This window comes from Stenella coeruleoalba, assembly GCF_951394435.1.
Source record: "Stenella coeruleoalba genome assembly, chromosome: 9".
NCBI lineage: Eukaryota > Metazoa > Chordata > Mammalia > Artiodactyla > Delphinidae > Stenella > Stenella coeruleoalba.
Genome location: NC_137155.1, coordinates 83,160,201 through 83,173,604, shown reverse-complemented (window position 1 = coordinate 83,173,604; position 13,404 = coordinate 83,160,201). Strand labels below are relative to the sequence as shown.

The 13,404-nt window shown below is 42.2% G+C and overlaps 1 protein-coding gene across 1 annotated transcript in view; it reads right to left on the bottom strand.

Moving 5' to 3' along the window:
- The window catches only part of LOC307191756 (carboxypeptidase A4-like), a gene marked incomplete at both ends in the record, with an annotated part of 33,329 nt that extends 22,343 nt beyond the window's left edge, over positions 1–10,986 (bottom strand). Inside the window, 4 exon segments of the mRNA XM_079931952.1 lie at positions 114–214; positions 217–247; positions 679–760; positions 10,919–10,986. Of these exon segments, the coding sequence (XP_079788078.1) occupies positions 114–214; positions 217–247; positions 679–760; positions 10,919–10,986 (282 nt within the window).
- Positions 10,987–13,404: the final 2,418 nt, after the last annotated feature.

Genomic DNA, 13,404 nt, shown 5'->3' with positions numbered 1-13,404 from the left:
AATGTCTTCATCTTTTAAATGGAGAAGAATAAGACCAGAACTTGAAAATGTCTCAAGTCCACTCTGGCTGCTTGGTCCTATGTGAGACCAGTGAGGGACCTTGGCCTATCCACCTGCAGGTCTTCAACAGTCACCAAGTACTCTAAGCCCTGGGACTTCAGGAAGGATTTGACTGGCTGCAGACTGACAGAAGGGAACACGACATCCACAGGCAATCAAAGGTAGAGGGAGATTTCCAGAAGTTGAGCTGAAGAGAACAGAAGTAAAACCAGGTTAAAGGATAGTTCAGGTAAAAGGCACAATGAGCTCATTCTTCTAGAACAGCTGCCAAAAGCTTTGGTGATCCCTGAGGGGTTGGATTCTGCACAAGGGAAAACTTCGCCATTTCATAATTTTATCTGGTCAGGCCTCCCCAGCAGGCAATACCTGGCAAAGCCCAAGAAGTAATAAGTCAATGCAGACAGAAAGATGGAGCCCATTGCTGAGGCCTCTCATCTCCCTGGACAGCACTGCTGTGATCTACAGCACTTCTCCCCCACCAACCCTCTCAATTGTATAAAGGCATGTTGACTAATACAGGATTATACACAGAAACTCTTCAGGAATAACAATGCCAGTGCTGCAAGAGTCTTCTCCCACTAAAGTTAATTGATACCCAAAAGAAGGAGAACTAGGTACCTTAAAGTTGTCTGAATTCACTAGCTGACTTAGTTTGCTGATCTCATCTCCATTTCTGACATTAATCCTGAAAACTTGGTCCCTGGAGAAAGGAAAAAAAAGTAAAAGATAATGGTGAGCTTTCAGCTGGCAAATAAACCTCAGGCCTACTATCCCAGACATAACTGGGCCGAATGAGAGGAAATGGTCTAGTCTTTGGTTATAATGTATAGCCATTAAAAATAAGACTACGTGGCAAATATGAAAAAGTGCTTATGGTATAACTTTAAGGGAAATATTAAGTGAAAGAGCAGGACACAAAATTGTATGTATGCCATGATTGCAAGTATGGAAAAAGCAGATGCATTGGAAGAAAAACAGACAATGGAAATATAGCAAATGCTGACAGTGCTTATGTTCGGGTCATGGGATTATGGATGACTTACTTTTTTCCCCTCGTATCTGTTTTCTGTAATGTGGTCATATTACTTTATAATGAAAAACATATATATTTTGCAGAAAGGAATGTTCCTGAGTTACACGCAAAGCTAACTCAAGACATAAAGAAGCACTTCTTCACTGTCAGGGTCTAGGACTGAAACTCTGGCTGAATGTCCATGCTGGAAAGAGCTAGAAAAGAGAATAGACCTTCCATCCTTGGAGGGTTAGTTATTTTTCTTCTTAGCAAAGAGGGGAGAGGCTGGGTGCTCTCCCAGGCCCTTCCAGCTCCAGAACCCTATACAAATGCATGGTACTGGGGCTGAACTCGGGATTCATCCTCCCTATGGGGCCCTGATAGGGGCCAGTCCCGAATCCCCCTTTGTTATTTGTCCCGCACTTGTTTCCTATACACCATTTAGCTCCCGCAGCAGCAGCAGGGGTAGAGGCCCCTGAAGTCCTGTGTGTGGGTGGGAGAAGGCCGAGCCTGAAAAGCTGCCTTTGTGCTCTGGGCCGGCTCAGAAAGCCAGGGGAGCCATTAGGCCGTTGCTAGGTGACGGCCCGAATGAATCCACACTCGACGCTGTCACATGCGTCATCCCTTTAACACAAATGAATGCAGGAAAAGCTGCTGGAGAGGGCTGTGGGCTGAAGGACCTGTTGACAGAGAAAATGGTTCTGTCACAGGGAGCTAAACGTGCAGCCACATGTGGCAGATCAGCATCTCCTCATCAGAAAACTGGCTCAATCCGGATGGACTCTCAGAGTTTAACTTTGTTCTGGGAGCTTCTGGGGGATCTCCGTGGGGTCTAGGCTAGCATCAAGGAGGCAAGGTCCACTGCAGAGTTGCTTCTGTTGCAGATGGCAAGTCTGGAGGAAACGCCATTGATGAAGCTTCACTTTCTCCCAGCTCATCCGGTCTCCACAGGGTTCTCGGAGGTGGGCAGCCAACTGCATCCCATGGGAGCTGCTGAGGCCATGGTGGAGAAGCCACTGGCTGGCGGGTCTCAGCCTGAACCCAACAGGCTTGCTAGGTGTTGGACTGCAGCCCTGCAAAGATGGGGAATCAAACCACCATTTCCCTGACACAGGAAAGCAGCCTTGCAAAAGAAACAGGTTGAAAACAGAAGAGAAATCCTTCCTCCTGGCTGAGTACAAGGACCCATCTGCAGAACTCATGCTCTGTCACAACTCACCCTAATACCCCAGGAAAAGAGGCGTCTTAAAAATGGGTGTTCTGGAAAGTGCCTGTGCATTGACATCTCTGTTAGCAAAATGAGGCATCGGTAAAATACAGCACTGACTTGAGTAATCACAAAGAGAAAGAGGAGAGAGAAGGAACAGGAAGAGGAAAAAAAGAGAAACATAAGAATAAGGAGCTCTTAAGAGTATGAAAATCATGTTACACATTCATCCACAGCATGTGTTTTAATTCTCCCAAAGTGATAACTTCACAACAGAACTTTCATACTCCTGGGCACTGTTCATGATAAGGGAACACAGTGAATCTAACTGGCCCAGATGATGATTAAAACCACAGTGCATTTCATCATGTCCTAATTAACCCAGCTCCAAAGGATAAAGACACATCTGCAGCATGCAGAGAGACAGGGCGGAAAGGCTGGTGCAGAATGGAGCCTTTCCCCATCTGTCTCTCCTCCACCTCTCCCTTCTACACATTCTTGGCTCCAGCCTCACTGAAATTCCGAATTCACCATATACTTTGCCCTTCTATGCCTTTGCACATGCTGTTCCCTCTGCCTGGATGTCCAGCCCTTTTCTTTACCTTCCTAGCCAATCTGCCACCCAGGCCTTAGGACCAGTTCCCATCACCCACGAGGTTTTCCCCAACCAGAGCAGACAACCTTGGTGACAGACTTCAGATGGTGCTAAAAGCTGGCAGGGCGTGGGGAGAATCTTATGTTATTCTCATGAACATAAGCCCATCAATATCTAGAAACAGAGAGAACATAAGTGGGTGCCAGGTGAAGGGCAGCCTCTCTCTTGCCCTCACTGTCCTTGTCTCTATTTGGAAAATACCTTCCTGAAAGTGTGGGTGGCAGAACACAACCTATCTCCACCACCTGGAAATCTTTTCACAGACCTTAAGCTCTTTCTGAAGATGGAAGATTGGCCTGGGAAGGGGGACATGTTGGGGTTTGCAGGTTGCCATGTTCACCCCCCCTCCTACTCCACACAGGTACATGCTCCTAGAGCTCTTCTTAACTCTGGTACTTTCCAATACCCAGGGCTGGCCAGCTGCCACCGCGCAATGGCTAGTGATCCACTCTCAGTCACCCTCACATGTGTCCCATGTTCTGGAGAGTCAATAGTCACCTTGGTGCTGAGCTTCTACCTCTCCCCCTTCTACCATGTGGGCAGCCAAGTGGCCTGTTCTTTGTGCCTTTCTCACCTGCATCCCCAGCCAGGCTTAGAAGCCACCACAAGAGATGATTTCACAGAACTCTTAAATGCCAACCAGTTACTGCTGATGTTACAAGTTCTGCAACTTCTTCCTGTTCTATGCTTGCTGTGCACCTTTAGGCATCCTGGTCACCATCCTATCCTTAAGATGAGTGAATCCCAGGACAGAAGACACCAGCAGAGTGAGAGAGACTGGGGAGGTAGGTGAGTTAGATGGAATGAACAGAGACCTGGGGGTGTGGTGGGGGGAGAAACCATCATCTTCATCTCCATCAGCACTGTTCCCCCTCCAAGCCAACCTGCATCCTGGCTTCCCAACCACTTGAATGCTCAGAGGCCAGCTTCCCCTTGCTCTAAATGTTCACCAAGCTGGTTGCCTAGGCCGTGCATCCCATGGGAGCTGCTGAGGCCATGGTGGCCTCCACCTTTGCTGGGTTCCCTACTATGAGGCAAGAACAGACTTGGGGGTAAGGATGACACTATTGGTTAAAACCACCTGCAATTTGCTCAGGCACACAGCCCTTTCTGTGCAAGCGCCTATGGTGAGCACTCCAGAGCTCAGCCAAGAAACCTCAACCCAGGCGTCCACTGCATTATAAGAGAAGTCTGTATCCTGAGAAAGAAAGATTTTCCAGCCACGTGAATAGGAGCAGCGAGAGCCTGAGAGCTCTACGCATCAGCCCACATGGCAGCAAGCGTAGTTATTACACACTTACTGCTGAGCTGCCTGTGGAAAAATCTCTTTCCCTGACCACCTGCTATGCCTAAACCCTCTGAGCTATTTGGCAGTAGAGACCAGGTGTGAACGGAAGTCATCGTTATAAACATTACTCAATCAGGGCTTCCCTGGTGGTGCAGTGGTTGAGAGTCCGCCTGCTGATGCAGGGGATGTGGGTTCATGCCCCAGTCCGAGAAGATCCCACTATGCCGCGGAGCGGCTGGGCCCGTGAGCCATGGCTGCTGGACCTGCGCGTCCGGAGCCTGTGCTCCGCAACAGGTGAGGCCACAACAGTGAGAGGCACGCGTACCGCAAAAAAAAAACAAATTACTCAATCACATATAAGTAATTATCTCAATAAACAATTCCAAAGTCCCTTTAGCCAGATAGTATAATGGAGAGTAAACTAACAGATATAGACAGATCAGTGAGATACAGGATTCTATCTGGAGATTAACTTGTGTTATAACAAAAGCATATGGGTTTTGCTCCAACTCCCCTGCTTACCAGCTAAGTGGCCTTGGCCAGGATTCTTAACCTTTTTTTTTTTTAAAGTAGATCTTTATTGGAGTATAATTGCTCCACAATTCTGTGTTAGTTTCTGCTGTACAACAGAGTGAATCAGCCATATGCATACACATATCCCCATATCCCCTCCCTCTTGCGTCTCCCTCCCACCCTCCCTATCCTACCCCTCTAGGTGGTTAAAAAGCACCGAGCTGATCTCCCTGTGCTATGCAGCAGCTTCCCACTAGCTAGCTATTTTACATTTGGTAGTGTATATATGTCGCTGCTACTCTCACTTTGCCCCAGCTTCATCCTCCCGCTCCGTGTCCTCAAGTCAATTCTCTATGTCTACATCTTTACTCCTGCCCTGCCCATAGGTTCATCAGTACCATTTTTTTTTTTTTAGATTCCATATATATATATATGTGTTAGCATACGGTATTTGTTTTTCTCTTTCTGACTTACTTCACTCTGTGTGACGGACTCCAGGTCCATCCACCTCACTACAAATAAGTCAATTTCGTTTCTGTTTATGGCTGAGTAATATTCCATTGTATATATGTGCCACATCTTCTTTATCCATTCATCTGTTGATGGGCATTTAGGTTGCTTCCATGTCCTGGCTATTGTAAATAGTGCTGCAATGAACATTGTGGTACATGTCTCTTTTTGAATTATGGTTTTCTCAGGGTAGATGCCCAGTAGTGGGATTGCTGGATCATATGATAGTTCTATTTTTAGTTTTTTAAGGAACCTCCATACTGTTCTCCATAGTGGTTGCATCAATTTACATTCCCACCAACAGTGCAGGAGGGTTCCTTTTTCACCACACCCAATCCAGCATTTATTGTTTCTAGATTTTTTGGTAATGGCCATTCTGACCAGTGTGAGGTCATATCTCATTGTAGTTTTGATTTGTATTTCTCTAATAATTAGTGATGTTGAGCATCTTTTCATGTGCCTCTTGGCCATCTGTATGTCTTCTTTGATGAAATGTCTACTTAGTTCTTCTGCCCATTTTTTTACTGGATTATTTTTTTTTTGTATTGAGCACCATGAGCTGTTTGTGTATTTTGGAGATTAATCCTTTGTCCGTTGTTTCACTTGCAGGTATCTTCTCCCATTCTGAGGGATGTCTTTTCATCTTGTTTATGCTTTCCTTTGTTGTGAAAAAGCTTTTAAGTTTCATTAGGTCCCATTTGTTTATTTTTGTTTTTATTTTCATTACTCTAGGAGGAGGGTCAAGAAAGATCTTGCCGTGATTTATGTCAAAGAGTATTTTTCCTATGTTTTGCTCTAAGTGTTTTATAGTGTCTGGTCTTACATTTAGGTCTTTATTCCATTTGGAGTTTATTTTTGTGTATGGTGTTAGGTAGTATTCTGATTTCATTCTTCTACATTTAGCTGTCCAGTTCTCCCAGCACCATTTATTGAAGAGGCTGTCTTTTCTCCATTGTATGTTCTTGCCTCCTTTGTTGTAAATTAGGTGACCATATGTGCATGGGTCTACCTCTGGGCTTTCTATCCTGTTCCATTGATCTATATTTCTGTTTTTGTGCCAGTACCATACTATCTCGATTACTGTAGCTTTGTAGTAAAGTTTGAAGTTGGGGGGCCTGATTCCTCCAGCTCCATTTTTCTTTCTCAAGATTGCTTTGGCTATTTGGGGTCTTTTGTGTTTCTACATGAGTTGTAAAATTTTTTGTTCTAATTCTGTGAAGAATGTCATTGGTAGCTCGATAGGGATTGCGTTTGAATCTGTAGATTGCTTTGGGTAGTATAATCATTTTCACAATATTGATTCTTCCAATCCAAGAACATGGTATATTTCTCCATCTGTTTATGTCATCTTTGATTTCTTTCATCAGTGTTTTATAGTTTTCTGAGTACAAGTCTTTCACCTCCTTAGGTAGGTTTATTCCTAGGCATTTTATTCTTTTTGTTGTGATGGTAAATGGGATTGTTTCCTCAATTTCTCATTCTGATTTTTTGTTGTAAGTGTATAGGAATGCCAGAGATTTCTGTGTATTAATTTTATATCCTGCAAGCTTACCAAATTCATTGATTAGTTCTAGTAGTTTTCTGGTGGCATCTTTAGGATTCTCTATGTATAGTATCATGTCATCTGAAAACAGTGACAGTTTTACTTCTTCTTTTCCAATTTGTATTCCTTTTCTTTTTCTTCTCTGATTGCCGTGGCTAGGACCTCCAAAACTATGTTGAATAATAGTGGCGAGAGTGTACATCCTTGTCTTGTTCCTGATCTTGTGGAAATGCTTTCAGTTTTTCACCATTGAGTATGATGTTTGCTGTGGGTTTGTCGTATATGGCCTTTATCATGTTGAGGTAGGTTCCCTCTATGCCCATTTTCTGGAGAGTTTTTATCATAAATGGGTGTTGAATTTTGTCGAAAGCTTTTTCTGCATCTATTGAGATGATCATATGGTTTTTATTCCTTAATTTGTTAATATGGTGTATCACATTGATTGATTTGCATATACTGAAGAATCCTTGCATCCCTGGGATAAATCCCACTTGATCATGGTGTATGATCCTTTTAATATGTTGTTGGATTCTGTTTGCTAGTAGTTTTTTCAGGATTTCTGCATCTATGTTCATCAGTGATATCGGTCTATAATTTTCTTTTTTTGTGATATCTTTTTCTGGCTTTGGTGTCAGGGTGATGGTGACTTCATAGAATGAATTTGGGAGTGCTCCTCCCTCTGCAATTTTTTGGAAGAGTTTGAGAAGGATCAGTGTTAGCTCTTCTCTAAATGTTTGGTAGAATTCGCCTGTGAAGCCATCTGGTCCTGGACTTTTATTTGTTGGAAGATTTTTAATTACAGTTTCAATTTCATTACTTGTGATAGGTCTGTTTATATTTCCTAATTCTTCCTGGTTCAGTCTTGGAAAATTGTACCTTTCCAAGAATTTGTCCATTTCTTCGTGGTTGTCCATTTTACTGGCATATAGTTGTTTGTAGTAGTCTCTTATAATCCTTTGTGTTTCTGTGGTGTCAGTTGTGATTTCTCCTTTTTCATTTCTAATTTTATTGATTTGCATCCTCTCCCTTTTTTTCCTGACGAGTCTGGCTAAGGGTTTATCAATTTTGTTTATCTTCTCAAAGAACGAGCTTTTAGTTTTATTCATCTTTGTTATTGTTTTCTTCATTTCTTTTTCATTTATTTCTGCTCTGATCTTTAAGGTCTTTCCTTCTACTGACTTAGGGTTTTCTTTGTTCTTCTTTCTCTACTTGCTTTAGGTGTAGGGTTGGATTGTTTATTTGAGATTTTTCTTGTTTCCTGAGGTGAGATTGAATTGCTATAAACTTCCCTCTTAGAACTGCTTTTGCTGCGTCCCATAGGTTTTGGGTCATTGTGCTTTCATTGTCATTTGTTTCTAGGTATTTTTTAATTTCTTCTTTGATTTCTTCAGTGATCTCTTGGTTATTTAGTAGTGCACTGTTTAGCCTCCATGCATTTGTGTTCTTTTCAGTTTTCTTCCTGTAATTGATTTCCAGTCTCATAGCATTGTTGTCAGAAAAGATGCTTGATACGATTTCAATTTTCTTAAATTTTCCGAGGCTTGATTTGTGACCCAAGATGTGATCTATCCTGGAGAATGTTCCATGTGCACTTGAGAAGAAAGTGTATTCTGCCACTTTCAGGTGAAATATTCTATAAATATCAATTAAATCTATCTGGTCTATTGTGTCATTTAAAGCTTGTGTTTCCTTATTTATTTTCTGTTTGGATGATCTGTCCATTGGTGTAAGTGGGGTGTTAAAGTCCCCTACTATTATTGGGTTACTGTCGATTTCTCCTTTCATGGTTGTTAGCATTTGCCTTATGTATTGAGGTACTCCTATGTTGGGTGCATAAACATTTACAATTGTTACATCTTCTTCTTGGATTGATCCCTTGAACATTTTATAGTGTCCTTCCTTACCTCTTGTAAGGTCTTTATTTTAAGGTCTATTTTATCTGATACAAGTATTGTTACTCCAGCTTTCTTTTGATTTCCATTTGCATGGAGTATCTTTTTCCATCCCTTCACTTTCAGTCTGTATGTATCCCTAGGTCTGAAGTGGGTCTCTTGTAGACAGCATATATATGGGTCTTGTTTTTGTATCCATTCAGCCAGTCTGTGTCCTTTGGTTGTGGCATTTAATCCATTTACATTCAAGGTTATTATCGATATGTATGTTCCTATTACCATTTTCTTAATTGTTTTGGGATTGTTTTTGTGGGTCTTTTTCTTCTCTTGTGTTTCCTGCCTAGAGAAGTTTCTTTAGCTTTTGTTGTAAAGCTGGTTTGGTAGTGCTGAATTCTCTTAGGTTTTGCTTGTCTCAAAAGCTTTTGATTTCTCCATCGAATCTGAATGAGGTCCTTGCTGGGTAGAGTAATCTTGGTTGTAGGTTTTTCTCTTTCATCACTTTAAGTATATCTTGTCAATCCATTCTGGCCTGCAGAGTTTCTGCTGAAATATCAGCTGATAACCTTATGGGGATTCCTTTGTATGTTATTTTTTGCTTTTCCCTTGCTGCTTTTAATATTTTTTCTTTGAATTTAATTTTTGTTAGTTTGAGTAATATGTGTCTTGGTGTGTTTCTCCTAGAGTTTATCCTGTATGGGACTCTCTTTACTTCCTGGACTTGGGTAACTATTTCCTTTCCCATTTTAGGGAAGTTTTTCACTTTAATTTCTTCAAACATTTTCTCAGACCCTTTTTTCTTCTTCTTCTGGGACCCCTATAATTTGAATGCTGGTGCGTTTAGTGTTGTCCCAGAGGTCTCTGAGATTGTCTTCAATTCTTTTCATTCTTTTTTCTTTATTCTGCTCCTCAGCAGTTATTTCCACCATTTTGTCTTCCAGCTCACTTATTTGTTCTTCTTCCTCAGTTATTCTGTTATTGATTCCTTCTAGTGTATTTTTCATTTCAGTTACTGTGTTGTTCATCTCTGTTTGTTTGTTCTTAGTTCTTCTAGGTCTTTGTTAAACATTTCTTGTATTTTCTCAATCCGTGCCTCCATTCTATTTCCGAGATTCTGGATCATCCTTACTATCATTACTATGAATTGTTTTTCAGGTAGAGCGCCAATTTCCTCTTCATTTATTTGGTCTTGTAGGATTTTACCTTGCTCCTTCACCTGTGACTTATTCTTTTGCTGTCTCTTTTGTTGTTGTTGTTGAGTGGGATTGTGTTCCTGTCTTACTGGCTGTTTGGCCTCAGGTTTCCAACACTGGAGTTTGTAGGCTGTTGGGTAGAGCTGGGTCTTGATGCCAACATGAGGACCTCTGGGAGACCTCATTCCAATGAATATTCCCTGGGATCTGAGGTTCTCTGTTAGTCCAGTGGTTCAGACTTGGAGCTCCCACTGCAGGAGCTTCGGCCCAACCCCCAGCCATTCGCTTGGGGGTTCCTCCTGTCTTCTTGGGTGTCAAGGTCCCCCACCAGTGTCTGGCAGGTGCCCTAGTTGTGGGGAGAAATGTACTCCGTGTCTTCCCACACTGCCATCTTGACTCCATCCCCCCCAATCTTCTAGTAGGGTACCATACCATCCTTTCACCTTTCCTACCTCCCAAATGTTCTCTCCCTTGCAAACCTCAAGGAATTCTGTGTGGAGCACGTGTGCATGTGTGTGCATACACATGCACACACACACACAGAATGTACAGGTGTATCCTTGCATGTCACTTTTCATAGTTACGGCTAGGCAAGACCTATCAAATCTCCATATGCCAAATGCTGACGAGAAAGCTCCACCAAACCTTAACCATTAACAGAGAAGCGAAGCCAAAAAGCCTATGACCCAGGTTTTCCCTTAAGCATGGCAGAAATTGAAACAATTTCTGGTAATTCTTAGTAATTCATAATATAGGAGTAAGAAAGTAGAAATGCCTGAAACTGACCTTACAAATAAGAACTAGGAAGGAAAAGTATTGGCAGGAATTAGGGAGCTGGGGAGGGACTGTGGAGACCACCTAGTCCTGATATCACAGATAAAGCTGAGCCTGAGAGAGAAGTAATTGACCCAGGATGACACAGGGGCAAAGCTGGGACAGGAGTCCAGCACCGTACCACTTGAGGTATAATCAGCCATTCATTTCCAAATCCATTTGGTTCCCATATCTCTGAACTAACCAAGTAATAGTAAGTCCAAAAGGAACTTACCCAAAAAACTTTTCTTGGCCACAGATGCTGGACCCAATAAGGTCCCCAAAGAACAGTATCCACTTCATGTCCCAAGGGTGTCAGTCATAGAGTGGCTGAGTCAAGCTGTATTTATAAGGAGTCTGAGGCAGTCTCATGTCCTCAAAAATGCTAATATGACTCCCAAGCACCCTTGAAACTCTGACAGTACATCAGATGCCTCTTTCATTCCTTTTGAGTGATAAAAGCCAAGCCTCTTGATTTACAAGGTCAGGAACTTGCTCCTCAGGCTGGAAAAGTCTGTGCTAAGGGTGCTATAATGCTCATCACTTGATATTTAAATAGTGTCTTTTGAGTAAATACACAAGTCCCATAGTGCTGGATAGAATTTATACTGATAGAGGAGGCCAGATTATAAACCTGAGATGAAGTTACCTCTAGAGTAAAAATAAATAAATAAAGACTATCAAAGAAACCCCAAGCCAACTCCAAGACCACACACTTAACACACTTGACAAGCCCTTCTCTGGTGACAGCAGGTCATGATGAAAGTTTGTGGCTTCTGTTATGAATCTGACACCTAATTCTTATGACTCCACTAAAAAGGCAGAAATATATGAGGTAAGTGGTATAGGAGGAATGTGTTTGTCTGAATAAATTATCAGTTTTCCTTGAAATCTGAGCTAAAGGTAAGGTTTAATGGTATTATTAATAATAAGACTTTCTTGCATTTACTAGATTCTGAGTCTGGTGTCCTTTCCACCAAGTCACAGCAGAACAAATGGAAGACATTCATGATCTCCATGACTTCTTCAAGGATTCTTGAAGGGCCTTTCAGGGCCTTTCAGTCTGTCCTAGGTGCCCCAAATCCCACAAGCCTCTCCCACCCTACTGTCCCCCACCATCTACATACTTTCTGCGCTTTCTCAAGGGGAGTAGATTCAACCAAGGGTCATGGTTGAGAGTGTTAAAGAGATGTTATTCTGACACTTGTTACAACTGTAAGGAAGACTTTATTCAAGATACAATAGGAGAGAGTAATTGTGTTCAACTTCAAATACGTAAAGATACGCAGAGCAAGGGGATCAGTGGATGGAAAACTGTTAAGAGGAGACATCAGGGTAGGGGGGATTCTTGCTTAACTGACCTAACAGATTATTGCTAAAGGCAGGCCAAGGACTTAGACATCAATGGTGGTGGTTGAGGAACTCAATCAGATGTCAAGGATTGGAGGATTACTTAGCAGGATTCTTTGCTAAGACTGACTTAGGGCCCAAGGACAAGGCTAGTAGAAAAGAGAGTTCAGGGAAGCCTGTCCAAGGTTTGGTCAAGAAGAGTCTTTGTCAGGAGTTGTGGAGCTGGGGGCCTCTATTGGGGCTCTTTTGTCCTTCCAACACTGGAAGTGAACTCCTAGGCCCACCTTGGTCTATCACAAAGGCTGGGCTGTACTTCACTATGATAGATTTCAGCTCTGAAATTAGTAAAAAGAGAAGGTGAGACCTGAATCTGCAAGAAATGTGAACTAAAGAATCAAGTACCCAGAATTCTAGGCAAGCTGAAATTCACTTCCCACCCTTTTCTCCCAGGGAAAGCCATCAACATGAAGAAAATATAAATCTCTAATGGAAGCCAATGTCTAAAGAGAAATTGTATGGAATCTGAGACCCAGACTTGATGGGGCAGCCTGGAGGAAGGAGCGTCATTGGTTTGCATCTCCACTAGTTTTTCTGATGCAGCATACCAGAAACAGAAAAGCAGAAGGCAACATGGAACCAGAGGATACAGCACCTAGCATGATACTTAGCACAATGCAGTTGCTTAATTAGTATTTACTGAATAAATAAACACGAAAGTCCCCTTCTAGCTCTAAGATGCTACTCTATTAAGATGAACGAACTGACACATGCCACAACATGGGTGAATCTCGAAAACATTTGCTAAGTGAAATAAGCCAGTCACAAAAGGACAAATATTATATGATTCCATTTATATACGGTACCTAGAACAGGCAAATTCATAGAGACAGAAAGAGCACAGAATTACCATGGGCTAGAAAGAGGGAGAACAGGGACTTATTGCTTAAGGGGTACAGAGTTTCAGTTTGGGACGGTGGAAAATTTCTGGAGATGGATGGTGATGACTGCACAACATTGTGAATGTACTTAGTGCCACTGAACTGTACACTCAAAATGGTTAAAATCGTTTTATGGTATGTATATTTCACGACAATTTTGTTTTTAATTTTTAAAGGATGTTGGTAGCATTTTTTAAAATGGGATTAAAAAGATAAAGGGGTACAGCTCAGTGTTGCTGTGTTTAAGGGCAACATAAATCAAAGATATAATGCTCCTATATCAGGATTAGAAAAAGGAATAATCAGGGGCTTCCCTGGTGGCTCAGTGGTTAAGAAGCCACCTGCCAATGCAGGGGACACGGGTTCGAGCCCTGGTCTGGGAAGATCTCACATGCCGCAGAGCAACTAAGTCTGTGCATCACAACTACTGATG